This window comes from Balaenoptera musculus, chromosome 5 (genome assembly GCF_009873245.2).
Source record: "Balaenoptera musculus isolate JJ_BM4_2016_0621 chromosome 5, mBalMus1.pri.v3, whole genome shotgun sequence".
NCBI lineage: Eukaryota > Metazoa > Chordata > Mammalia > Artiodactyla > Balaenopteridae > Balaenoptera > Balaenoptera musculus.
The window spans coordinates 52,535,376-52,563,054 of NC_045789.1; the positions used below are offsets into that span (position 1 = coordinate 52,535,376).

The window sequence follows — 27,679 nt, forward strand, 5'->3', positions numbered from 1 at the left end:
AAGTGGCTAATTACTTATTCCTCCTTACATTCCATGTGGCCTCTTTTCAATTTAATTCAAAATTAATTATAAAATAACTTTTGCTAATTCAGGATAATTCCCCACATTATCTGTAGCACTTAGAACAGTGCTGGCACATATATGTGGTAAAAAATAAGGAGAATGAAGAATCACAAGAAATAAATATTTAAAGGGAAAAAAATGACAATCAACAAACAAGGCTAGAATTATTAGATTTTATTTTTCCCTACTACTCTTAAAACTCAGCTTCACCAAGTAACAGGTCAGACTTCTGCAGTAACAACTCTTTTCTGGGCTGTAACCCTTTTCAGGAGACAGAATTTATCAAATATGGTTCCAGGATGTTTCCACCCCATAATTCTAAGCCACTTACAGAATCATATCTTCTTAGGTCTTAACTGGAATCAAACAATCTAGACACATGTAACATAATCAAAAGAGCATAAACCATTTCTTTTCCTTCCCCTGCTGAATGCACTTCCCTCTTTTTCCCCAAAGGGTTTGTTACTAAGAGATGTTGAAGTATCTTACTTTCCAAGAAACCTGTCTACCAGTTCTGAATCTGAGCCTGGAATAAGGGATCTCTTATTCACAAAAGAATTTAATAAATATTCTAAGCTAATTATTCTCAGCCAAGACAAATTAAATTTGTTTTACTTTACACCTGACATAGCTTTGCTTCAGTACTTCCTACTTGCAAAAGTCAAACCCTATCTTTAAAACCCCTTATAATTTCCATGACTGAGAGGAAAGAGGGAGTGGGGAAGAGCTGGCTTGTTGTGTAGTAGGGGATTCTGAAAAGGGCAGATACTTAGTTTTGAAGTCACTAAGTGGAAAAACACCAAATGTTCTTCCTCCTTACTCTGATAATAAAAACACATTTAGGCCAGAACTAGAAAATTCTGGTCCTAAAACTATAATATATTATAATAGTTTTAAGTACATTCAAAATTTATATTACTCTTTAATTTCTTTTCCCTGAGTTTGGGTTCACAGTTTGGTAGAGATACTTTAAAGAAGAGGTAGTTAGTGGGGGTAAAGAAGAAATAATGTTTGTGTCTAGCAGCATCTGGGAAAATATGTAACATCTGTCATTTCAATCTCAGTTAACAATTATCTTTTCCTCTTGAATCTGAAAATGTAACAGAGGGATGATCGTTTTCCTTTTTTTTCTTACCCGCCAAGGACCCTCTCTCCTATAACATCCACCCCAGTAGTATTATCACTATTCATAAAAATGAACAGCCCTTCCAAACGCTCCAAAGTGGGGTTGTTTAGATTTAGCAGAGAGAGGCTCAACTGAGTAACTTTTATTCATACAGTCATTAGAGAAAATGAGCAGAATTCCAGCACTGCCAACCACTGCCTTTTCTCCCTGGACCTGGTTTATTTAAATCATTCCTGTCAATTCTTGAGTTGATTCTAAAGTCTGGGCTCTAGGGGATCCTGACATCTAACACAGGTAGAGACATTTTGGTCCAGATCTCAGCCTCCAGTCTTACAATGGGCTGCTGGAATATTGTTTCATCAGATGCTCATGACAGGGATTGCAAACTCGCTCAGGCTTGATACTTGAAGGAAGAGGCAGTTCGTTTGTTGAGCAGGCATTACAGAAGGTTCCTCTGCAGTTCTTACACACATTCTACAAGGAGAAGGGGAGGTCAGGTGGGTAACAGAAGAGCAGGGCATAAGGATGCATGGGATATAAGAGGCCAAATATGATAGATGCTCAATGTCTAATAAAATACTGGCTGAATGTGTGCTGTGTGCCACACAGTATCTAACTAAACAATCTGTCTACAAAGAAGCATACAGTCTAGTTCTTAGATCTAAATGAAGAGAAGCATTTCCACAGAATGCAAATGAACAGATAATACAATAATTATTTATCTTTAGAATATATACTTTCATTTATATTCACCTTTAGGTGGGCTAATTCTAAAATTAGTTTACAATTACCCAAGCATACTTCAAATAAGGCAGGCAGTGACCTAGCCATGGGTAGGGTTGGGTAACTGACGTAAGATTAAAAACTTTGCTGAGCATGAACTGAAAGTATAATTTCTAATACACTGATGTGCTCAATGCTTTCCTGTGATGCTCTACAAGCACATCCTTTGGGGTTATCAGTGCAGCAGGAGCACAGCTTCCTGCATCCTTTTTATTGGGAAGTTAGTCTCTTTATTAAGCATTTTGAGTCTTTAGTGGCCAAACTGTGGGACAGCATGTGGGTCATTATGGCAGTGCCACTGGTAAAGCTGTGATAGGTTGGTGCACACATAGCTCCAAGGGTCCCTATTTAAAGGCTGTGAAGAATGACTTCCCCCATAAATAATGCTTCTTTTCCCCAAACAATTCATCTTCCTGAGGGTGCAGCAGAGGTAGGGGGGTCATTTTTATTTGAAAGCCTGGGAGGAATCTTCCTCTGACATATTGCAGTTAGTTTGCATGGCTTAGAAAAGAAAAGCCAGAATTAGATTAGCAGCAGCTTCTGTTTGGGAACACATTTCTCTAATTACAACTTCCAATTCCATAAAGGCAGTTCATCTTTATCTGCTTCTGCTAATTTAAGACTAGGTCATACTACAATTTTGCTTGTTAAAATTTAGCAGGATCACAAATGGTGGCACGCAGGTTGTAACCCAGAATTTGGGCACGTTTCCTTCTCTTCTAAGCACTTGTTTCTGACATTCATTTGTCCATAACATTTCTTGAGCATCTACTATGAACTGGGTACCATATTAGATGCTGGGGGATCCTACTGTGAGCAAGGCACAGCTATGGCTGTCAAAGACACTTACTTTTCCTGCATGCTTCCTTCACCCTGCTGACTCTAGGATAACAAGCTGGGTAGGAGTTTAGGCAGAGACCCTTGAGGATCCAACGGGAGAACAAGTGATTTGGTGGAGAAAGAGCTCATTTCCCTCTCAGAGGCTGTTTCCCCAAATAATTCAAAGAACCAAAGAACCCCCCCCCCGACCCCGCCCCAACCTATCTTCTCTGTTCTAAGCAGGATGGAGTACTGGAAGGAGTATAGACTTTGGAGCCAAAGTCAGGTTGCATCTGTGCTTTCAGTAACTGGGATAATGCACTTGACACCTCTGAGCCCCAGGTTCTTTATAAAATGATGGCACAAAGGACACAAGCTTAACAAGAACAAGGACTTGGGACTCGGTCTACATTTTGTTCATTACTCGTTCTCCGGCACGTGGAATAGTACATTCTGCATAGTAGGCACTCAATAAATATTTACTTATAAATTTATGTTTGTTTTAAATTACTTATATAGTTAGTTTGTATTTAATATTTTAATGGGGACTTACTAACATGACTTAACGGGACTGAAAAAAAATAGGTACACACTAAATGCTTGCTCCTTTTGCTTTTCTCCCCACTCTCTGCATTCTATACAGCGAAGTCCCTATCGTGAGAAGCGGCTAGTGGTGCAGTGGGCGTCCCTGTGAAGCACCTGTTCATTTCTCACCACTGTTACCTTTGTTAGGCTGCAGTCTTCCTGGCACAGCTGACACGTCTGTGGCTTTTCAGAGGGCAGCGGCTGTTCCTAAACCACACAGTGAGCCAGTTAGTTTCCCTTAGCCCCGGAAATACCAGCATTTTCAGAATATGCATTTTTTAGTTACAAAATTAATATAATCACACTACAGGCTATCTGGAAACTAGAAAAACAAATTACATATAGTCTCACCACCTTATATACAACTCTGATAATCCTATCATTATCCTTGGTGCTCTTTTTAATTTTTATAATAAAGTAACATGTGATTTTATCTATATAAAGAAAATTCATGTATATAAATGTAAAAAGCTAAAAAAAAGAAAGCCCCATCCCTCTTGTCTTATTCTATCACCAAGAATGGAGGGAGTAGGCTTCATTTTATCCTAATAGATAGATGACAGCAGTGACTCAGACATAGTAGCATTTATCAGTTTTCTCATGGAGTTGTCATCTACCACTATATTTGTAAATGTTTGGTTATTTCTAAGTGATCAAGAAGTATTTTTTTCTCTTTATTTTATGTAAGGGAAGACTAAGGAAAAGGGAGGTACAGTGAGCTCTCAGGTCCCGCGGTATGTCAAAGAGAACCTCAGATAGGAAGGTAAGAGCTGCTGTTTACTTAGTAAATCGCTCAAAACTGTGCTACTTCCTGTGAGCATTTCAGCCAAATGCATGTTTGTTTAGGATATTATTAAAAGGATGGGACGCAGAGGCCTGTATGCATTCGTCTACCTCTCTTGCTGCCTTGTTTACAGCTAGGCATGGTCCAGCCAACTATTTAATTTATACAAGATGTTTTAGGACGGGAGACTCAGTTACCTGTTCATTCACAGGGTGAGACTGCAGCCTACAATGGGAAAGTAAAAACAGTAACTAATAGCAACATATTTCCTTTTTCATCATTTCAAAAGCACAGAAAAAGCAATACCATGGTTCTTTTATGTTGCTGAGACCAAAGTAATTATTAATGTTGACCTCCAAGGAGAGGAAATTTTGGTTGTTAAATCTATTACTAGAATATGATCCTACATTATGCTAGTAGATTCCTGGTTAAAAATAGATTGGAGTTACATTTTGTTTCCTTTTTACTACCAAGAAAATAGTGGTTATGTTTCCCAACCTGCAAAACGTCAATGGCCAAGGCCATACATTTTAATAGCTTTTTTCCTGTCCAATATTATGGAAACCTACCCATTATCATATGTCATGTATTAGTCCCTTCTCCCACGTACCCATTCAGATTGAAATATTGCTTCATGATACCAGCTGAGCTAACCCCAATTTTCCCAACTTGGAACAGAACTTATACAAGAGGAGAAGCAAAGCCTCCTCCTCAGCAAAGCCTCAGCTCTGGGGAAAATGGACCACAGATCTACAATGGTTCCAATTCTCTTTGGTTGAGTGGCAGTGTGACCATCAGTGTTACCAGGTTTTCAGCTGTTCTTTGGACCACAATCCCAGGAAACCTCGGTATGTTTTAGGATTGCAGTTCTGGCCAGGATAGGCCCTGGAAGCAGCTATTATATAGTGCAGAGACAAAGGGCTTAAAAACAGAAGACATGATAAGGAGAGGCAACTTGGGCCTCTCTGTGGGCCTCAATTTTCTCATCTGTAAAGTAGGAATGGATGATTAAACTTTTGTAAGGAGAATTAAATTTGTAAGATAATGAATGTGACACACTTTTTAAGCTGCAGAGCACAATACAAATATAAGGTAGTACACTTGTCCCTCCCTATCATCAGGTTCCGCATCTGTGGTGGGTTAAATCCCCAGATGAGCAACCCACAGATACAGAGAGCCCATTATATTCATTGTACTAGGCCATTTTATGTAAGGGACTTGAGCATCCATGGATTTTGGTATCTGAAGGGGCTCCTGGCACCCTGGATACCAAGGGACGACTGTATTGTCTTGTATTCCCAAGGCCTAAAATCAGAACCTGGCATGTAAGACCCTCTTGAATGTAAATGACTTGATTTTAGTCTGGAACGAGGCTGACTCTGAAAGGCCCGTTTGAGCCCTGGTTAATTTTATGGTCTAATTCCTTCCCATGGCCCATGCTGATCTATAATGTTAGATGGACTGTAGTTTAATAAGGCTGGTCCTGGATCAGACCATGTTCTCTTTGGGAGTGAACTTAAAGGTACTGGAATCATTCTGGCCTTGGAGGTGAGGAATAGCTGTTTAGGCTAAGTACCTGCAAAATCAGCCTACTGTTGGACTGTGTGATTTATCTTCCTCAGCAGCTAGTTTTGCTCCAGATGACACCCTATCTCATTCTTAAGGCATTAAAGGCTGGACAGGTACAGCTGCCAAAAATGTATACTGTATAGGTCTCTCAAAATCCCTCTGTGGTATCTTTCCTTGATAATAATCTATTTTTGTTGTTGTCATTATAATAGACTTTAATTTTTAGAGCACTGTTAGGTTCACAGCAAAGCTGAGCAGAAAGGACACAGATTTCTCATATATTCTGTTGGACTTCCCACCCTCCCGCCATTATCATCAACATTCCACACCCGAGTGGTACCTGATGTTACAGTCATTGAACCTAAACTGACACATCATAAGTCATAGTTTACCTTAGGGTTCGCTCTTGGTGGTGTACATTCTGTGGGTTTGGGCACATGTACAATGACATGTATCTATCATTATAGTGTCATACAGAGTATTCTCACTGCCCTACAAAATCAGATTCATCCATCCACATCCTCTAAGCCCTGGCAATCACTATCTCCATGGTTTTGCCTTTTCCAGAATGTCACATAGTTGGACCTTCTTCATTTTTTAATACAGTGGCAGTATGTAATGTTTTGTTGTTAAAATAATTGTTAAAAGTCAACTTCCTTGGAATGATCCCATGTTCTTCGTTGTGGGGAAATGAGACGAAGAGTTAAGAAAAAGGAATAAAGCAAAACTGGTTTTCTCCTTAAGAGAAAAAAAGTAAGGGAAATTAGAGTATTTATTTGAAACATAGCTGCCTTTCACTTAGCACTTAGGCGGAAACAAGTCACGCCCACGTACATTTAAGAACCTAGGAAATGCTATGGTTTGTGCTTCATTTACTTGTCCCACTGATCCAGTAAAGATTAGATTAGACATAATCTTTTAAGTGATAGTTTGGGGATTAACCAGGGAAGAATCAGAGGACAGCGTGATCACCTTTCTTTCTTTCTCCTGGAATGGACTAAACGGGTTTGGTTTAATATGCGTTATCTGGCTTGTTATTTATTCACTCCCCCTTCAAAATGCCTTTCTGGAATATTAATATTACAAGTCAGTGTCTGGTCTGTGTCATTGCCAATGTATATCAAAAGCTCCCTTTTTCCCACCACCCCAAAATAGCTTTATATCTTAGTTAATACTTTATTAATAAACACCTGTGGCTTTCTTCCAGGGGCTTTTTTAGTTTAACATTTTCCTCTTGAATTTTGTGCTTCCCATCCTGCCAAAAGAAAACAGCCCAATTTATTAATTATTCAGACTGCTAAACAATGATGATGCTGCAGACATTTTCTTCTATATTGTCTTAGCTTGGGTATAAAGCTAGCAGCTTTTTTTTTTTTTTTAATTAGGGAAGGAGTTTAACTTTCGAGATATTTTCCATCATTCTTTGTTCCAAATAGTTTCTTAACAAATGATTCTGATAGGGTTTGCCACAAATGATTTTCAGAGTAGATATTTTCTTTAATGCTGGAGACTCAAATGAAATTCAGAATGTATCCTATTTACTTACAAAGTGGCTTCAAGGTATCAGTTACTTCTTAGGAAAAAAAAAAGAAACAAAAATATACACACACACAAACCCCCAGCTGAGCTCTGGACAGCTAGTGAAACCGAGCATGGCCATATCCAGCAGACTGTGTAATCCTCTAGACGCTCAGTCAAGTAGTTGCCTCAGTATCATGACAACTTCTACAGCCTATACAACTCGAGGAGTTTTCTACTCTGAAGGACCAATGGAAAATTCCAAACTGCATTTCTACCAATGCCACTAAGCCCTGCCTGGGCAGTTTTGGGGGGACAAATTCTTCCTGTGGCACAAACACGGCTGTCTGCCTTGAACTCCTTGCCCATCAGCCTCTAAAAGGAGAATGTACGTTCTCAGACCACTCCTGGAAGGGCTTGCACTGCACGGTGATTCAAGATTGAGACATCTAAGGCCTCACGGGAAAAACAGGATAAGATAGGCCAAGATTTTAAGTAAATCTCTGTAAGCCCTTATATGTAGATTTTATGTTCACTAAACTAAGATAATAAAGACAGCCTGCTACAGAGAGAATGGTTCTTTGCACATGTTACATTAGAGGTGTAATAAATTTCTGTTTACCACTTTTCTACTCTCCAGCAAATTAGCAGCTCACTCTCTAGAAATTTTAAAAAGCTTATATACATTTGTCCTGCTTTGTTGTATATAATATTTACAAAGAAGGTGATTTTTTCCCTGTATTTGTCTTTGACAGAAAAAGTATTTCATGCTTTCCTGATTTTATTATTTGAAGAGAGTGGCTCGGTTTCCTGGGTCCCAGAGATGATCTTAATCCAGTGTTAGATCTCTCACCACTACAGGTTGCTGGAGGTCTCCTTCCTAACACTGTTCTGTAGAAGCTTCTACTCCTGGTCTTTAAACCACTCTATATTACCTTCCTTTCCCTGTGCCTAATTCCCTTTTTTTCTAATTTTCCCAAGAGAAGTACCTTGAGTATACTAAAATTGAAATCTTCATGACTTGAAAAAGGTGTACAGAAGCGAATCCACATTTAAGACAATTCTGTTAAAGGGGAATTCAGGGTTGGGGAGGGATGACTATACCATATTATTAAAAATATTAGATACTAAAATAATCTTACTTAACAAACTGAAAGGAATAAGATAGTCACTGGGAACTATGGTCATTAATCCCCTTTTCCAAATGAATTCAAGTTAGAGTGTCCCAGGGGCAGACTCAGAATCAAGCCTCCATGTGTTTACTCCAGTTCTCGCCTGCCACCTATGTACTCAAGGCCATAGCAATTAAGTATGTGTTCCATAAGAGAAAACTGTCCGGCCCATCAAGGTAGCCTCTAAAAATTAAGTAAATAAACATGGGAATAACAAATATTACCGTTTTGGGTTCTGGCTTCTGGGAACCCTTTCCTGGGATGCTCTTGTTTTGTAACCTTCTTTCTCTTTCCTGTTTTAGTTCTAACTCAAGCTGGTTCCTGGGATAGGTGGGAGAGAAAAATGATGAAAATCTGGATTTCTGTACTCCTAAAGAATGCCAAACCCTTTTCTTAGAGTTCAGTAATTAAATTTTAATACTTGATTAATGAAAAGTATACCAGATATATATGGACAACCAGGTTTTAAAGCACTAAAATACAATACAATCAAACCAGTAACACTGAAATACATTTGACATGTTTAATCTTCCTTGGATGATTAAGAATGCACTTCCGGATCTCCCAGTGCCTGAGGGTCACGGCTCTGAATCGCAACATTTAATACTAACTCTTAATGAAAAGTTGTGGTCAACTGAATGACAACTAGTAAGATTTACTATAACTGAAAGACAGTATTTCTAAATTTTCAGCAAGATACGGTATGAAAGCACGAACACTGTAGTTCCATTACATATGAATTAGCTGCTCTCTCTTCACAGTTATGTAGTTAATCCCCAGTTACACCCTCAACCACTAGTATCCTTAGTAACTGTGTGCTTTTATATCCAACAGTAAAGTTCTGTTTGTTTGAAGTCAGTGCCTTAGGCACAGAGTTGAGTCTCATTTGAGAGACAGTATGGAAGAATGGTTAAGGGCTTGGAGTCAGAGAAATTGGCTTTTAAATTAGTGTTGCTACATATTAGCTTAACTGTGTGAATTTGGACAATTTAACCCCACTGAGCGTCAATTTCCTCTGAAGGTGGGGGTAATCAGATCACCTACAAATAGGGTTGATGGGAAGATGTTAGGAGAGAATGCATATGAAGTGCTCAGTAAAGTATTTGGCACATAGTAAGAATTCAGGAAATCCTGTTATTATTAGTGTTGTGTTGGCTATTCTCTTACTCCATCCTATTTACCTGGGATCTTGGGTTCTAATTTCCTAATTCTTTGATGGCAAAAGATGTTGACGAAATTTTGGGAATGCTTATGTATGTGAAGCGTTCTGAATTCTAATTCTGGAGAAAGGACATGGCAGGACAAAAGAGACATGGCTTGATCAGGAGACCGCCCCTCTCTTGCTGTCTGGCCTTAGTACTTCCCATGACCACCCTGGCCGCTAAAGCCGCCCTTTCTTCACCGCTGCCTGGTGAGCTCCTCCACTTCCAGCTGCAGACTGTTGATCTTGTCTCCGAAGTCCTGCTTGAAGAGCCGGTTGTCCAATTCAGCAGACTGGCGGCCTCGCTCAGCCTGGCGCAATCTGGATGTGAGCCATATGAACTTGTGATAAAAAACACAAGCCATGGTGGGGAGGAAGACCAAGTTCAAAACACAAAATAAAACAACCCAAGGAAGAAGGCATGAAGAGACAGAGAGAGGAAAATAAACTTTGTAGGACATGGGAAGAAATTATGGGGGGAGAAAAGATGGAGAAGAAACAAATTCTTTAAAAAAAAGCAAGATGAAGGTGAACCAGGCAGAGGAATAGTTGATTTTCCATTTTTTTTTTTATTCTAGTACTACAGTTTACAGCCATTAGATGATAAACAATAAAACATCACTTTTTAGAAAATCCATATCCAAAGCCAACCTCAAGTACATAGTAATTAAAGTTAAATCCACTTTTTTGTTTGTTTTTGTTTCCTAATAGGTTTGGTACTTTATAATTTCTGTTTTACACTCATAACTGGAACTTGCAAACGGGCAACTACCTTCTTATATGTGGAATTAGAACATTTTCCTGGTCCCTTCCCTAAACCACAAATTATATTAAATCACTGGACACTATACATCAACCTTTACCCAGGCTTCGGGGTTTTAACAATGAAAAGCCTCTGTTACAGTTTGGCTATCTCTTTCCTTTTCCATTTCTACCAACTGGCGTGTGAGTGTAAGTGGACAAACAATTCAGCACTGGGCCTGCATAAGATTCCTGACCATATTCTCTGGAAGATGATGAATGTTTTCTCCCAAATATCCTATAACTTTGCACCTATAAAGAAGCATGTTCTAAGGTGAAATATCTGGGGCTCTCTGTGATAGAATTTGGGAGCATGCTACTATGCTACTACGTATAGTCTTTAAAATGTTTTATTTTGGTGTTTGAGCACTCCTTCCAAATGCTCATAGAAAAGGCAACTAACTCATCACCACAAAAGGTTGATGAAGGTAAGAAGAGGTGCAAAATTATAAGAAATAAACTAAGTTCAAAAGCATAGGCTCTTCCATGAGGTTGGTCATAGGCTCTCTGACTTGACCTTGGTTCAAGTCTGCAAGGACCTATAAAAACACACATGACATCTATCTTACTCTCTTAATTCTGTTTTTTCCAAGAAGATGGTAAAGAATTTCAAGAGCTGGGAGCAAAGGGGTTATCTTTGTCCCCACTTAAGCAGCTGAAATGCTGCAAATCTACCAGAATAAGAAAAAACAGAAAAACAAAAACTTTGCCAAGACTTTTTGAAGGAATAAAGGCTTATGTAACTAACACCTGTTCCCCCAAATCAAAAGTCATTTTTTTAAAAAAATCAAAGTATTTATAGGATTATTACAAGGTAACGCCTAGGAAGGGTCAGATCTGTGGTCACTTAGAAAAAGAAGCCCTGCTGATTATTGTTTATGAATACCTACTGGGAATCTTTATTTTTAGACTAAATAATAATAATGAATATAAGTTTATCATTTGTCTATTTCCTACTCTGAAATGGTTTTCTAATAGATTGTTATTCTCCTAGAAACTTAAGCAAATTCCCATCTGAACAAAAAGTAACAGAAACTCTTAAGTAAACATTGCCAGCAAGGAACAAGAGGCAGGAAACCATCACTCATGTCTATGCCTTGTTGTCTTTACTCCAAAAGGAAAAGCAGGATAGATGTGAAAAACGTGTAGCGTATTTTTTTTTTTTTTAATAGGAGAGACGTGTTTTTATTAAAATTGTTCTCTCTGAGCTACCTAAATAGGAGGTGGAATTGCAGGAAAATGGCAGAGGTAGAAGATGACAAATATTAGGAGGGTTTTCCCAAGCTTCCACATTATTATGTTATCATAAGTTACCTAATCACTAACTTTATCTTCTCTATGACTTTAAAGAAATGTAAGGATGCTGCTCCCCGCCCTCACCCCACTGCCCCCCACCAAAGTCACTGAGGCAAAATAGCTGCAAGCAATCTTGGTTACTGAGAGTAGAACTGTAGTGGAATACTAAGTACTTATCCTTGGCTTGGGGATTAGACCTAGATAACAAAAGTGAAAAGGGGTCATGGCCTAAGAGACACAGAACTACTTTAGAAGAGTCCAAGACCACGTGGCAGTCACCTCTAGTTCATTACATGGCAACGGCAGAACAGGCTCAATGACACAGACATCGTACCTAGAAACTGGTATTGTTGGGGACTGGGCTGTAAAGGCATCAGGCATCAGTCATATATGTACAGAGCTTCAATTCCCTAGGATGTTTTTTAATGGTGTGTTTATTTATTGGTCAACTCAGAAGTAATTTCTCAAAGTTTATTTGGTATTTAATTGGGAACTTATACTAAATTTTCTAACTCTGGGGAGAAAATAAAGAAGAAGAAAACACAGCCTATATATATATCAAACGGTTTTTTTTAAAAGTCCAGCAAATTCAAAGTCAATGTTTGGTGACATTTTATATAGAATCAGAGCATAAATGCAATAACTTTCAGATTTCTTCCTTTTACAATTAAGCTGTGATATCCAACTTGCGAGGTGACCAGCTGTAAAATGCCTAATGATGTTTTGGGATCAGTTTATTTGCTGCACTATTTAAGGTCTTTGCCTGTTTCACCAAATCCTTCTCACTATATTAATACAGTAAAAATAAAAATAAAAATGGGAGTGAAAGGGGAATGAGAAAATGAATAAATAGGAAAGACAAAAATAGCAAGAGAATAAGTCAGCTTAATAATACTTGAAGAGGTAAGTCATTATTTTAGTTCTGTCTGCTTTAAATGCCAAGCCAAAAATCCACTGAAAAATAATCTGACACATTTCAAAAACACAATTTATGAACACTAAAATTGATTTGTTAAATCATAAACATATAACTGCTATGAGCAAGCACTTAGATAACTTCCGAGATACACTGATACTTTTTCATTTTAGATCAGCCAAACCAGAGTTTTCAAGCTTATTTATTAATTTGCAATTAACTTTTGATTCAACAATAATATGCAGTGCTGTTCAGGACCCACCCTGGTCAAGAACCATCTGAATAAAAGAAGCCATCCATTCACCCTTTCATCCATGCATTTACTAAATGAATGCCTTGGACATTCAAGGCACTGTGACAGATCCAACAAGGGAACTTAAAGGATTAGTTAACTAACGTCAAGGAACTCACACTCTCATCAGAAGATACATATATAAAGGTTTATAAGGTAAGACAAAGTCAGAAGTGCTATAAGCAGTATGGATAGGTATGGATATAAGGCTATGGGAATTCCAACTAGTACAAATTGGCAGTTTACTTTTAGCTGGGAAGAAGTGTTAGAGGAAGCTTTGGGTAGGTGGCATTGAAGCCTGAACATAAAAAATGTATCTGAAGAACAAGGAAGTGGGAAGAGAAAGGGCATTTCTAATTGGTGAAACTATTAGGCAAGACATGGATGGGGAAAATGGGAAGCATGTCTAGTAAGTAGTTTAGTTTTGCTCAGGTGCAAGAAGGGTGATCAGTGGGTGTTAAGAGGTAGCAACACAGGCTGGCAACGCTTAATGACCATGGGTGCCGCGGCTCATTCAATCTTGAAGACTTAGCCATCTCTCTTGGCAGCTGAGTCATCAGGAAGAACATGGTGGCTTCAGACAGAAAGAGAAAAGAGTAGCATAGGGAGAAGATGTACTTTGGGCAGATTGAATTGTATGTACTGGTGGGAAATAGCTGGTCAGGGGATGAAAATGCAAGACTGGTCTCCAGATTGAGGACAGAGCGGGAGACCGACAGATCTAAGAGCTGTGGGCGGGATGTGACAGTAGAAGCTATAGAACTATTCAGGAGAAAGCAGAGAGGAAAAGGAGATGAGAGAGGAGGGAAAGGGGTTACAGTTATTAGAAGGGCCCTCAGTACCCCTCCATCACCTAGCACCAAAGTCTTCAAAGACTTGAGTGATGAACAGTAACAGAATCACAAACAGATTTAAAAGTCCTTTCATCCTTGTAAGTGTCCCTCCTCTAACACGTGACACTAAAATGGTTTTTAGTGACATCTTTAAAAAACACAAAATTTAACTGGCTTTCTTTCTACTTGCATGCCTGGTGTTAAGCTGGGAGATTCCCACATACTCTCTGCCAAATGCACAGCGCATTGTCTTCACGTCCAGGACTGAACGCCCTAAGTGTTTCACTAAAGAAACAGCGCTTTTACCTTTGTTCAAGTTGTTTAATGGTAGCAGCCATCTGATTAGTCTTCTCTTCCAAGCGACTGTTTAGTTCACTTTTCTGTTTTACTCCTAAGTCTGAACTCTGTTATGGAAAAGAATTATGAGTGATGCTTATGTTTGCATATAACATAAAATCCTGCAGCAAATCACACATACCTTTTGAACCCAATGGTAAGCGGGAACTAGAGAAATAGAAATGCTCATATATTTGCGTATCAGTTAATTACCAAATGTAGAAAAAAGCAAGAAGCAACATTTAAGATTGGTATTGTTATATGCAGTTTTGTCTCAAAAATCAACATCGGAAAGTACCTCAATTTACCTATATAACTCAGTTGGCAAGTTAGGCTGGAGAGCAGAAATTATCTTATAGGATAAAAAAGACCCTCTTGCCCAGTTACAGCGTGAAAAGTGGCCATGACTTTCCAGAACAGCAATACAGGATCCTAGGATAGACCGATTCCTGAAGTGGTTTATTGGTAGCTAGCCTCAAAATGAGATGTGACTCTTTCCTCTTACATTTAAAGTGTGATTCTAGAGAAGAAGAGGGGCAGCGGGAAGCCCTGGGATTTTAGAGAGCCGGTGAGCCTACCTGCAACTTAAAGGCAAGTTCATGCTTAAGAGCCCTGAGATCATCCAGCTGCTGCCGCAGAGACACCAGGGCATCCTGCTTCTCACAGACATCCTTCTCCAGCATCTTCATAGCCAGTTCCATCTCCTGTCTCATGCTGATCTGGATCTCCAGTTCTTTTTCAACATCCTGCCCCGAAAGGAAAACAAATTACTTATTCTCTCTTTCCTCAACTAAGTGCAAACCACAAAATTCCACAGGACAAGGTAGACCAAAACTCTCAGGTCTGAAGTCTGGCAGAATGGCTATAAGCTATCATTCAATACAGAGACATTAACAAAAAGAATAATAATAATTAGGATAATTAGAGTACCATTTACTCAGTAATTTACAAATCTGAAAAACTCGGTAGGCCAAACATAGTGCTATCTAATATGTCTAAAATACACACATACTTGAGTCACTTCATTAGATATTAAAACAATTGATGTCATATCTTATTATAGAAATATATATTAAGTGTTACAGCAGCCAGCACAAAATGAAGCAGTTGGAATTCTCTTCATTTGGAGGCTGTTGACATTTTCAAGAGCCCAGGGAACCCAAAAGATAATTTGGGTCCCCAAGGTAACATCTCAGTTACAGGGAATGGTCAATATGGCTAACTGAGTTTTTTCTTTTTTTAAAAAATTTTTATTTCATATCGGAGTATAGTTGATTAACAGTGTTGTGTTGGTTTCAGGTGTACAGCAAAGTGATTCAGTTATACGTATACACGTTATCTATTCTTTTTCAAATTCTTTTCCCATTTAGGTTATTACAGAATATTGAGCAGTGTTCCCTGTGCTATACAGTAGGTCCACGTTGGTTATCTATTTTAAATAGAGCGGCAAACTGAATTTTTCTATTCACTTATCATGAGACCTATTTTTGTTTCAACCATTATTACTGCAACATTATTTGGATGATCAGAGGTACAAAGACCTGAGGTTCTTCTGCATCCATGCTGTGCCCAGGGCACATTCAGAACCTTGCCTACTTGCTTGGTTTCTTTCTCTTTTAATGAACATTTATCTTAATGTGGTACGAGAATGTGGAAAATTTTGTGTAAAATTTTCTCACTTGCCACTTAACTGAGGCACTCTTCTGTACATGGTTAGCATGACAGAAGACAAATCAGACTGCTTCTTAAAATGCTGACATATATTATTTCTAGGACCTTCCTTATGGAAAGTATTTTGAGATCAAATCCACAAACACACAGAAGGAAAATGATAAATATTTCAAGGATGTTAAATAACACTGTTAAAGTAACATTATAAAATAACCTGAAATTCTGTTCTATACACTGTTTGTGATAACAAACTACAAATCAGATCACCCCTTATTTTTAGGCTTCTCCCTACTGTTAGAGACATTATTGGAGGGGGATTATTTGGTTGTCATACTATCTAAATTATAAGAAGAGTTAATGTACTAATACCACGGGTGTATTTAATATACTAATATTTGGATAAAATCTATTATAGGAGTATTAGTTCTTATTATACATTCTTTTGTATATGTATATATATCTATTTTAATTTCTCAAAATATCTTAAGACTAATACTGATGTACATTTTTCTGTTTATGTATAAGAACAAGAATAAATTCAGAAATAACAACTAAAAATAAAAGCGTACAATTCTAAATTAATGATTCTTAAGGAGAAGAAGAGCTGCCCAATCCAAGGAGACATATCTTTGCCGGGGTGAGGACTGAAGCAGGAGGGGAGATAGCATAGTTTAAAAATGTAGGTTCTGCAACTTTGCCCGTGCGCCACAACTACTGAGCTTGCGCTCTAGAGCCCACGAGCCACAACTACTGAAGCCCGCGCACCTAGAGCCTGAGCACTGCCACAAAGAGTAGCCCCTGCTCACTGCAACTAGAGAAAGCACACGCACAGCAACGAAGACCCAACACAGCCAAAAATTAATTAATTAATTAAGAAAAGAAAAGAAAAAAGTAGGTTCTATATACCTAGTGTTTTTGCAACACAAACTATAAAAGCAAAAATAAATTAAAGATTAAGATTGGTAAAATTCCATTGGCTGTTGAGAATGCTCAGAAAAAGGACTGAGGAAGCACTGTAGGAAATATGGGTTAAAAGAATGAGAAACTATTTTATAGGATCCATAAAATTTGCTAGAACACTACTGATATGCCTTGATCTGTGAGATAATACCCCTAGGTAGGGGTTTTAATGTGTTCCTGAACTATTAGGACCTAAGCAAAGTTTACCAGTCGTAGTTGTGTCTCCTCCTTTAAGTGCTTCCTTGCTTCACTCAGTGCTTGCCCTTCTGAAGTTCTGTCTGGCTTAGGGCCCTTGAAAAGATAAATAAAATAGTACATATTTAAGGATTTAAAGAATTTATACAATTAGTGGACACTAGCACTGCTACTTAGTAAGGGAAATGATCATACCTAAACATGCATGATAATGAACGAAGACAACAAAGAAACTGAAGAAGTTTAGTAAGTATTCTTAAGCCGAACTGGGAATTTCTTGCCATTTTGTTTAAAGTCCTAAGATGGTTTACTAAACCAAGTGGTAGAAGTCTTAAAAAATCAGCCTCTGAAAACAAAATAGCATTTACTGTAAACTATAAATTGGGCCAAAGGTTCAAACAGGAATGCAGTCCTACTCCAGAGATCTCACATCTGGTGTCTCCACCCATACAGAGAGGTCAGAGCTAAACATCAGTAGCTCGTGCGAAAATGCTGAGTAGTCACAGTTGTTTTTACAAAGTCCGTGCATTAAAGGCAAACATGTTACTCATGTCGGTCCCCATGCAGAGCCTAGGTGCTTACTCTTTAAGAAGGTTAATAACTGGATTTCTGGATTCCTAGGTCACAGCAGGTTAGAAGCATGAGGAGGGAGACCTTTCTAGAGAGAGTAATGCTAACAGCAGTAAGAAGCAATAGATGCCAGTGAAATAAAAGGCAGAAAAAAACACCCACAGTAATCTGGGAATATTTAAGCTCAGGAGCTAGAAGCTCTATCAATTTCAATAGCCGACGCCCACCAAAGTAGCACCGTTATCACTCAGTACAGAATTGCCAATGTTGATAATTATGATATTCAGTCATCACAAAGGGCTAAATGTGTTCAATTACATCCTCCACTTAAGAAGGCTTAGAACTGTGCAATATACAAAAGGTTTGCAAAATATCTGTTTAGACATATATAAAAAGTTTGGTATTGGGTTGGCCAAAAAGGTTGTTTGGGCTTTTCCATAAGATGTTATGGATCCAACCCTATACTTTAAGGGATTGAGTTATCTAGAAAATTCATTTATATGGTAACTCTTTCCCAGTGATATCAGATAAACACTTTTTACAAAACAGTAACATGGTCTAAAAATAATGGTATATTTAATATAACAGAACACTTAAATATAGTACAAATCATTAGTACATAAAAACAAGACATCAAATTAGACTGTTTATTGAAGTCTCTAAACAGATGTAGGTGGTGGTGAAGCCAAGGAGTGTCTGTAGGAGAAGGGGCATAACCCTCCCATAACCTTTGCCATTCACTCAATTGTGCCTGGACCCTCAGTGAAAACGGTGCACTTAACATATGCAAATGCTCGCAGCTACCAAACAGTCCTCTGGAGGCAGCCCCCCCCCATGACACATGACATGCTCTCTGGGGATATTTCATAAATCTAGTAAGATTAACCTTCCGATTAGATTCCAATATGTAGGAGCTTTCCTCTTTAACTCGTTCCATATCTTCTTGCAAGGTAATAATCCTGTTGTTTGCAACTGCAAGCTGTTGATAAAATTTTAAAAATAATCTGTTATCTTTCTTTCACTAAACACAGGATAAGATAATTCATGATCTGCTAGGACATGATTTTCAGGCTGAGCTATTCTTAGAAGGAAAGAAAGCTATCTATAGCCCCATGAAAATGTTCTTATAGGGAACTTAGGAGAAACGTCTTTAAAGATAAAAATAAAAAATATCTATTACTACTTTTTGTGTGAACATTTTTTCAGTACCACAATGTTATCTTACAATCATTTACCTCAAAGGTGTCCTCATGGATAACTTGTAATTATATTTAGTTATAAAACCTATTTCTGGACTTCCCTGCTGGCACAGTGGTTGAGAATCCACCTGCTAACGCAGGGGACATGGGTTTGAGCCCTGGTCTGGGAAGAGACCACATGCCGCAGAGCAACTAAGCCCGTGTGCCACAACTACTGAGCCTGCGCTATAGAGCCCACGAGCCACAACTACTGAAGCCCACTTGCCTAGAGCCCGCACTCCACAACAAGAGAAGCCACCGCAGTGAGAAGCCCACGCACCACAACGAAGAGTAGCCACAACTAGAGAAAGCCCGCGCACAGCAATGAAGACCCAACGCGGCCAAAAATAAATAAAAAAATTAATTAATTAAAAAAACCTATTTTTTAAAACATCTTTATTGAAGTATAGTTGCTTTACAATGGTGTGTTAGTTTCTGCTTTAAAACAAAGTGAATCAGCTATACATATACATATGTTCCCATATCTCTTCCCTCTTGTGTCTCCCTCCCTCCCACCCTCCCTATCCCACCCCTCTAGGTGGTCACAAAGCACCCAGCTGATCTCCCTGTGCTATGCAGCCACTTCCCACTAGCTATCTATTTTACATTTCGTAGTGTATATAAGTCCATGCCACTCTCTCACTTCGTCTCAGCTTACCCTTCCCCCTCCCCATGTCCTCAAGACCATTCTCTATGACTGTGTCTTTATTCCTGTCCTGCCCCAGGTTCTTCAGAACCTTTCTTTTTTTTTTGATTCCATATATATGTATTAGCATGCGGTATTTATTTTTCTCTTTCTGACTTACTTCACTCTGTATGACAGTCTCTAGGTCCATCCACCTCACTACAAATAACTCAATTTCATTTCTTTTTATGGCTGAGTAATATTCCATTGTATATACGGGCCACATCTTTTTTAATCCATTCATCTGTCGATGGACACTTAGGTTGCTTCCATATCCTGGCTATTGTAAATAGAGCTGCAATGAACACTGTGGTACATGACTCTTTGTGAATTAATGGTTTTCTCAGGGTGTATGCCCAGGAGTGGGATTGCTGGGTCATATGGTAGTTCTATTTTTATTTTTTTAAGGAACCTCCATACTGTTCTCCATAGTGGCTGTATCAATTTACATTCCCACCAACAGCTCCAGGAGGTTCCCTTTTCTCCACACCCTCTCCAGCATTTATTCTTTATAGATTTTTTGAGGATGGCCATTCCGACTGGTGTGAGGTGATACCTCATTGTAGTTTTGATTTGCATTTCTCTAATGATTAGTGACGTTGAGCATCCTTTCATGTGTTTGTTGGCAATCTGCATATCTTCTATGGAGAAATGTCTATGTAGGTCTTCTGCCCATTTTTGGATTGGGTTGTTTGCTTTTTTTGATATTGAGCTGCATGAGCTGCTTGTATATTTTGGAGATTAATCCGTTGCCAGTTGCTTCATTTGCAAATATTTTCTCCCATTCTGAGGGTTGTCTTTTCATCTCCTTTATGGTTTCCTTTGCTGTGCAAAAGCTTTTAAGTTTCATTAGGTCCCATTTGTTTATTTTTTTAATTTCCATTTCTCTAGGAGGTGGGTCAAAAAGGATCTTACTGTGATGTATGTCACAGAATGTTCTGTCTATGTTTTCCTCTAAGAGTCTTATAGTTTTATAGTCTGTCTGGCCTTACATTTAGGTCTTTAATCCATTTTGCGTTTAGTTTTGTGTGTGGTGTTAGGGAGTGTTCTAATTTCATTCTTTTACATGTAGCTGTCCAGTTTTCCCAGCACCACTTATTGAAGAGGCTGTCTTTTCTCCATTGTATATTCTTGCCTCCTTTGTCACAGATAAGGTGACCATATGTGTGTGGGTTTATCTCTGGGCTTTCTATCCTGTTCCATTGATCTATATTTCTGTTTTTGTGCCAGTACCAAACTGTCTTGATTACTGTAGCTTTGTAATATAGTCTGAAGTCAGGGAGCCTGATTCCTCCAGCTCAGTTTTTCTTTTTCAAGGTTGCTTTGGCTATTCGGGGTCTTTTGTGTTTCCATACAAAATGTGAATTTTTTTGTTCTAGTTCTGTGAAAAATGCCATTGGTAGTTTGATAGGGATTGCATTGAATCTGTAGATTGCTTTGGGTTGTATAGTCATTTTCACAATGTTGATTCTTCCAATCCAAGAACAATGGTATATCTCTCCATCGGTTGGTATCATCTTTAATTTCTTTCATCAGTGTCTTACAGTTTTCTGCATACAGGTGTTTTGTCTCCTTAGGTAGGTTTATTCCTAGGTATTTTATTCTTTTTGCTGCAGTGGTAAATGGGAGTGTTTCCTTAATTTCTCGTTCAGATTTTTCATCATTAGTGTATAGGAATGCAAGAGATTTCTGTGCAATAATTTTGTATCCCGCTACTTTACCAAATTCATTGATTAGCTCTAGTAGTTTTCTGGTAGCATAATCTTTAGGATTCTCTATGTATAGTATCATGTCATCTGCGAACAGTGACAGCTTTACTTCTTCTTTTCCGATTTGGATTCCTTTTATTTCTTCTTCTTCTCTGATTGCTGTAGCTAAAACTTCCAAAACTATGTTGAATAATAGTGGTGAGAGTGGACAACCTTGTCTTGTTCCTGATCTTAGAGGAAATGGTTTCAGTTTTTCACCATTGAGGAAATGGTTGTGGGTTGGCTGTGGGTTTGTCATATATGGCCTTTATTATGTTGAGGTAAGTTCCCTCTATACCTACTTTCTGGAGGGTTTTTATCATAAATGGGTATTGAATTTTGTTGAAAGCTTTTTCTTCATCTATTAAGATGATCATATGGGTTTTATACTTCAATTTGTTAATATGGTTTATCACGTTGATTGATTTGTATATATTGCAGAATCCTTGCATTCCTGGGATAAACCCCACTTGATCATGGTGTATGATCCTTCTAATGTGCTGTTGGATTCTGCTTGCTAGTATTTTGTTGACGATTTTTGCATCTATGTTCATCAGTGATATTGGCCTGTTTTTTTCTTTCTCTGTGACATCTTTGCCTGGTTTTGGTATCAGGGTGATGGTGGCCTCGTAGAATGAGTTGGGGAGTGTTCCTCCCTCTGCTATATTTTGGAAGATTTTCAGAAGGATAGGTGTTAGCTCTTCTCTAAATGTTTGATAGAATTCGCCTGTGAAGCCATCTGGTCCTGGGCTTCTGTTTGTTGGAAGATTTTTAATCACAATCTCAATTTCAATGCTTGTGACTGGTCTGTTTATATTTTCTATTTCTTCCTGGTTCAGTCTCAGAAGGTTGTGCATTTCTAAGAATTTTCCCATTTCTTCCAGGTTGTCCATTTCATTGGCATATAGTTGCTTGTAGTAATCTCTCATGATCCTTTGTATTTCTGCAGTGTCAGTTGTTACCTCTCCTTTTTCATTTCTAATTCTATTGATTTGAGTCTTCTCCCTTCTTTTCTTGATGAGTCTGGCTAATGGTTTATCAATTTTGTTTATCTTCTCAAAGAACCAGGTTTTAGTTTCATTGATCTTTGCTATTGTTTCCTTCATTTCTTTTTCATTTATTTCTGATCTGATCTTTATGATTTCTTTCCTTCTGCTAACTTTGGGAGTTTTTTGTTCTTCTTTCTCTAATTGCTTTAGGTGTAAGGTTAGGTTGTTTATTTGAGATGTTTCTTGTTTCTTGAGGTAGGACTGTATTGCTATAAACTTCCCTCTTAGAACTGCTTTTGCTGCATCCCATAGGTTTTTGGTCGTCGTGTTTTCATTGTCATTTGTTTCTAGGTATTTTTTATTTCCTCTTTGATTTCTTCAGTGATCTCTGGGTTATTAAGTAGTGTATTGTTTAGCCTCCATGTGTTTGTATTTTTTACAGACTTTTTCCTGTAATTGATATCTAGCTTCATAGCATTGTGGTCGGAAAAGATACTTGATACAATTTCAATTTTCTTAAATTTACCAAGGCCTGATTTGTGACCCAAGATATGACCTATCCTGGAGAATGTTCCATGAGCACTTTAGAAGAATGTGTATTCTGTCGTTTTTGGATGGAATGTCCTATAAATATCAATTAAGGCCATCTTGTTTAATGTATCATTTAAAGCTTGCGTTTCCTTATTTATTTTCATTTTGGATGATCTGTCCATTGGTGAAAGTGGGGTGTTAAAGTCCCCTACTATGACTGTGTTACTGTCGATTTCCCCTTTTATGGCTGATAGCATTTGTCTTATGTATTGAGGTCTTCCTATGTTGGGTGCATATATATTTACAATTGTTATATCTTCTTCGTGGATTGATCCCTTGATCATTATGTAGTGTGCTTGTCTCTTGTAATACTCTTTATTTTAAAGTCTATTTTGTCTGACATGAGAATTGCTACCCCAGCTTTCTTTTGATTTCCATTTGCATGGAGTATCTTTTTCCATCCCCTCACTTTGAGTCTGTATGTGTCCCTAGGTCTGAAGTGGGTTTCTTGTAGACAGCATACCTACGGGTCTTATTTTTGTATCCATTCAGCCAGTCTATGTCTTGGTGGGAGCATTTAGTCCATTTACATTTAAGGTAATTATCAATATGTATGTTCCTATTACCATTTTCTTAATTATTTTGGGTTTACTATTATAGGTCTTTTCCTTCTCTTGTGTTTCCTGCCTAGAGAAGTTCCTTTAGCATTTGTTGTAAAGCTGGTTTGGTGGTGCTGAATTCTCTTAGCTTTTGCTTGTCTGTAAAGGTTTTAATTTCTCAGTCAAATCTGAATGAGATCCTTGCTGGGTAGAGTAATCTTTTTTGTAGGTTTTTCCCTTTCATCACTTTAAATATGTCCTGCCACTCCCTTCTGGCTTGCAGAGTTTCTGCTGAAAGATCAGTTGTTAACCTTATGGGGATTCCCTTGTATGTTATCTGTTGTTTTTCCCTTGCTGCTTTTAATATGTTTTCTTTGTATTTAATTTTTGATAGTTTGATTAATATGTGTCTTGGCATGTTTCTCCTTGGATTTATCCTGTATGGGACTCTCTGCGCTTCCTAGACTTGATTGACTATTTCCTTTCCCATATTAGGGAAGTTTTCAACTATAATCTCTTCAAATATTTTCTTTTTCTCTTCTTCTTCTGGGACCCCTGTAATTCAAATGTTGGTGCGTTTAATATTGTCCCGGAGGTCTCTAAGACTGTCCTCAATTCTTTTCATTCTTTTTTCTTTATTCTGCTCTGCAGTAGTTATTTCCACTATTTGATCTTCCAGGTCACTTATCCGTTCTTCTGCCTCAGTTATTCTGCTTTTGATTCTTTCTAGAGAATTTTTAATTTCACTTATTATGCTGTTCATCATTGTTTGTTTGTTCTTTAGTTCTTCTAGGTCCTTGTTAAATGTTTCTTGTATTTTCTCCATTCTATTTCCAGGATTTTGGATCATCTTTAGTATAATTACTCTGAATTCTTTTTCAGGTAGACTGCCTATTTCCTCTTCATTTGTTTGGTCTGGTGGGTTTTTACCTTGTTCCTTCATCTGCTGTGTGTTTCTCTGTCTTCTTATTTTGCTTAACTTACTGTATTTGGGGTCTGCTTTTCACAGGCTGCAGGTTCGTACTTCCCGTTGTTTTTGGTGTCTGCACTCAGTGGCTAAGGTTGGTTCAGTGGGTTGTGTAGGCTTCCTGGTGGAGGGGACTGGTGCCTGTTTTCTGGTGGATGAGGCTGGATCTTGTCTTTCTGGTGGGCAGGACCGTGTCTGGTGGTGTGTTTTGGGGTGTCTGTGACCTTACTAAGATTTTGGGCAGCCTCTCTGCTAATGGTGAGGTTGTGTTCCTCTCTTGCTAGTTGTTTGGCATAGGGTGTCCAGCACTGTAGCTTGCTGGTTGTTGAATGCAGCTGGGTCTTAGCATTGAGATGGAGATCTCTGGGAGAGCTTTTGCTGTTTGATATCACATGGAGCTGGGAGGTCTCTGGTGGATAATGTCCCGAACTTGGCTCTCCCGCCTCAGAGGCACAAGCCTGACACCTGGCCGAAGCACCAAGACCCTGTCAGCCACACGGCTTTTGGGAAGTCTGAGGTCTTCTGCCAGCGTTCAGTAGGTGTTCTGTAGGAGTTGTTCCACATGTAGATGTATTTCTGATGTATTTGTGGGTAGGGAGGTGATCTCCACATCTTACCCCTCCGCCACCTTGAAGGTCTCCTGAAAAAATCCTATTTCTAAAATGTATAAGTGGTCACCTCATGCCTTGGGACCCATCTTACAAACCCTCCATAAGACCTTCAACAGATAATTTTTTTTTAAATGTTCAATTTTTTTTTTAAGATTTATTTATTGTTTATTTATGTACTCAATTTATTGTTGGCTGCGTTGGGTCTTAGTTGTGGCATGCGGGATCTTTCCTTGAGGCGTGCGGGCTCTTCATTGTAGTGTGTGGGCTTCTCTCCAGTTGTGGTGTGTGGGTTTCTCTTCTTTAGTTGTGGCACCCAGGCTCCAGAGCGTGTAGGCTCTGTAGTTTTTGTGGCACGTGGGCTCTAGTTGAGGCACGCGACCTCAGAAGTTGTGGCATGCGGGCTTAGCTGTCCCGCGGCATGTGGGATCTTAGATCCCTGGTCAGGGATCGAACCCGCATTCCCTGCGTTGTAAGGCGGATTCTTTAGCACTGGACCACCAGGGAAGTCCCTACAGATAATTTTTAAGAGAGTAAGAAATGAACTCCAAAGTTCTCACTCTAAAAGATGCCATTAAGCGTTAAAGAGATTTTTCTTTACAGCACCTACAAAGACAAGGTAATGTTATTGGCAGTGTATCTCTAGGGGAAATGTTTATAACCCTATTCCACTGGAGGGAAGAGTATGGTGGAAACGCTCCCCTCTGCACCTACCGAGCTCAGTTCCCACAGAGAGTGGGAAGGTGCCTGAATGAGGCTAGGAAAGGAACTGAGCAGACTCCTCTCAGCCAGGCTAGTCTCCCTTTTCATCATCTCTGCTTAGTTCCTGTTCTACTATGTAAGTACAGAGGAGCCAGGCTCAGGCAGGCTTTCTAGAGGCAGGTCTGGCAGCCCATTTCTCTCTCTGCTCCGTGGGCCTAAAATGCGTAAAGAAGTAACTTTGGGCAAGTGGGTCTGCTCTCTAGACCGCAGTGCACCTCGGACTGCTCCTTCCAAGGTCTCATCATCAGAGAAAGTATTACGAGTGATGACTGCAGATCCAAGTGGACTTTCTAAGTCAGCTTTACCAACATAAAGTGGATGTTTATTTACCTTCATCTGCTCAGTTCTTCTCATTTTGTCATATTGGTTCAGAACTCAGGAGGGGAAAAGAGGTCTTTTTTGTTTTGTTTTGTTTTTTACTGGTCCCTTTAAATCCAAAATAGATGGAAATGAGAGAGGGCAGAACGTATTAGCCTTGTCTGCTCTTTATAAAGTCTATACCCAGTGCTTTCCTATCTCTAAAAGTTCAAAGCTTTAAGAAAATAAATCTTACTGGTAAGATAAATAAGTATATGAATAAATTAATATTGTTGGTAAGATAAAGTTAGGCCAAGAACACAAGTCCTGTGACTGAGGGAATAAAATTTACGATTGTATTTACTGAGTGCTTATGATGTGTCAGGCACTGGTCTAGGCCCTTATGCATTAAATCATTTAATTTGCACAAAAATCTTCTTCTTCTTCTTCTTCTTATCCCCATTTTACAGATAAGTAAACCAAAGAACAGGAGCTCAAGTAACTCGCCCAGGATCAGAAAGCTAGCAAGCGCCAGATGTGGGACACAAATTCAAGAAGTCTAGCTCTGGAGAGCATGCTTAATTACTACGCCACACTACCTCAATATAACAGCAGTAGACTCACATTAGAAAATTGCTGTGCAGAATGTTTCCAAAGCCTTGTGGAATAAAATTCTAAGGGTCATATCAATAAATTAAAGTTTTAAAATAATTTAAGAATCTACATCCAAAACTAAAGCCCCCAGAACTGAGTAATATGGAAGGTGTTTTAAAGTTATAACAATGAACAATGATTTTTTCCTTCTGAAAAAAATCCAATTAGATAGTGTTTCCTGACTAGTGCTTTAACTTGCTTATTTTAGACCAAAATTCTTTTTTGAAGTATAGCTGATTTACAATATTATATTAGTTTCAGGTGTACAACATAGTGATTCAATATTTTTATAGATTATACTTTATATATATAAAATCTATATATAAAATATATAGATGATATACTTTTATACATTATAACCTTAAAGTTATTATGAAATATTGGCTATATTCTTGTAGTTTATTTATTTTATACATAATAATTTGTACCTCTTAATCCCCTACCCCTATCTTGCCCCTCCCCACTGTTAACCACTAGTTTGTTCTCTATATCTGTGAGTCTGTTTCTGTTTTGTTTTATATTCATTTGTTTCATTTTTTAGATTCCACATTTAAATAAGATACAGTATTTGTCTTTCTCTCTCAGATTTATTTCACTAAGCACAATACCCTCCAGGTCCATCAATGTTGTTGTATTTAACCAAATTTATCTCACTGTATGTAATAGGATAGTTATAATTTGAAAAAGAGAAGATAAAGTCTTTGCCACCTAAAAAATTTTACTTAAGGTTTCTCATAGAAACATCTAATGCTACTGAAGAAAAAAATATGTCGCTTAGCCTTTGGTAAGTTAGGGGAAAAAAATTAATCAGAAGTAAAATATGAGGTTATTTTTCTATTCTAATTTTAGGGACTTTTCTAAGAGTTTTCACATGTATATTCTTACTTGATCTTCAGGGTAATTGTGAGCTAAAAGGGGAAACACTCTAATTTGCCAGTTAGGGAACTGGGCCTCTTGGAGGTCAAGTGACTTACTTACTCAGGAGCACATGACATGTAAACAGGAATTACTGCTACACCAAGCACTCTTCTAACTGATTTTACTTGCATTATTTCATTAATCCTTTCAACAACCCCATGTGCTAGGTATGGGGTTATTATTATAGATAAAG

General features: G+C 38.3%; 1 protein-coding gene across 11 annotated transcripts in view; it reads right to left on the reverse strand.

Annotated features, from left to right (window-relative positions):
- Nucleotides 1-222: 222 nt before the first annotated feature.
- RUFY3 (RUN and FYVE domain containing 3) overlaps nucleotides 223-27,679 on the reverse strand; it is a 90,029-nt gene continuing 62,572 nt past the window's right edge. For 5 of the 11 annotated variants that reach the window (XM_036852166.1, XM_036852170.1, XM_036852169.1 and 2 more), the window contains 10 exons: nucleotides 18,377-18,469; nucleotides 16,933-17,016; nucleotides 14,673-14,840; nucleotides 14,065-14,162; nucleotides 9,822-9,941; nucleotides 8,644-8,740; nucleotides 6,920-6,984; nucleotides 4,358-4,385; nucleotides 3,515-3,583; nucleotides 223-1,663 (listed from right to left, as the gene is read on the reverse strand). In XM_036852166.1, coding sequence (XP_036708061.1) covers nucleotides 1,520-1,663; nucleotides 3,515-3,583; nucleotides 4,358-4,385; nucleotides 6,920-6,984; nucleotides 8,644-8,740; nucleotides 9,822-9,941; nucleotides 14,065-14,162; nucleotides 14,673-14,840; nucleotides 16,933-17,016; nucleotides 18,377-18,469 — 966 coding nt within the window. In that variant the 3' untranslated portion in view covers nucleotides 223-1,519. The other 6 variants (XM_036852174.1, XM_036852176.1, XM_036852175.1 and 3 more) reach the window with 4 other exon arrangements.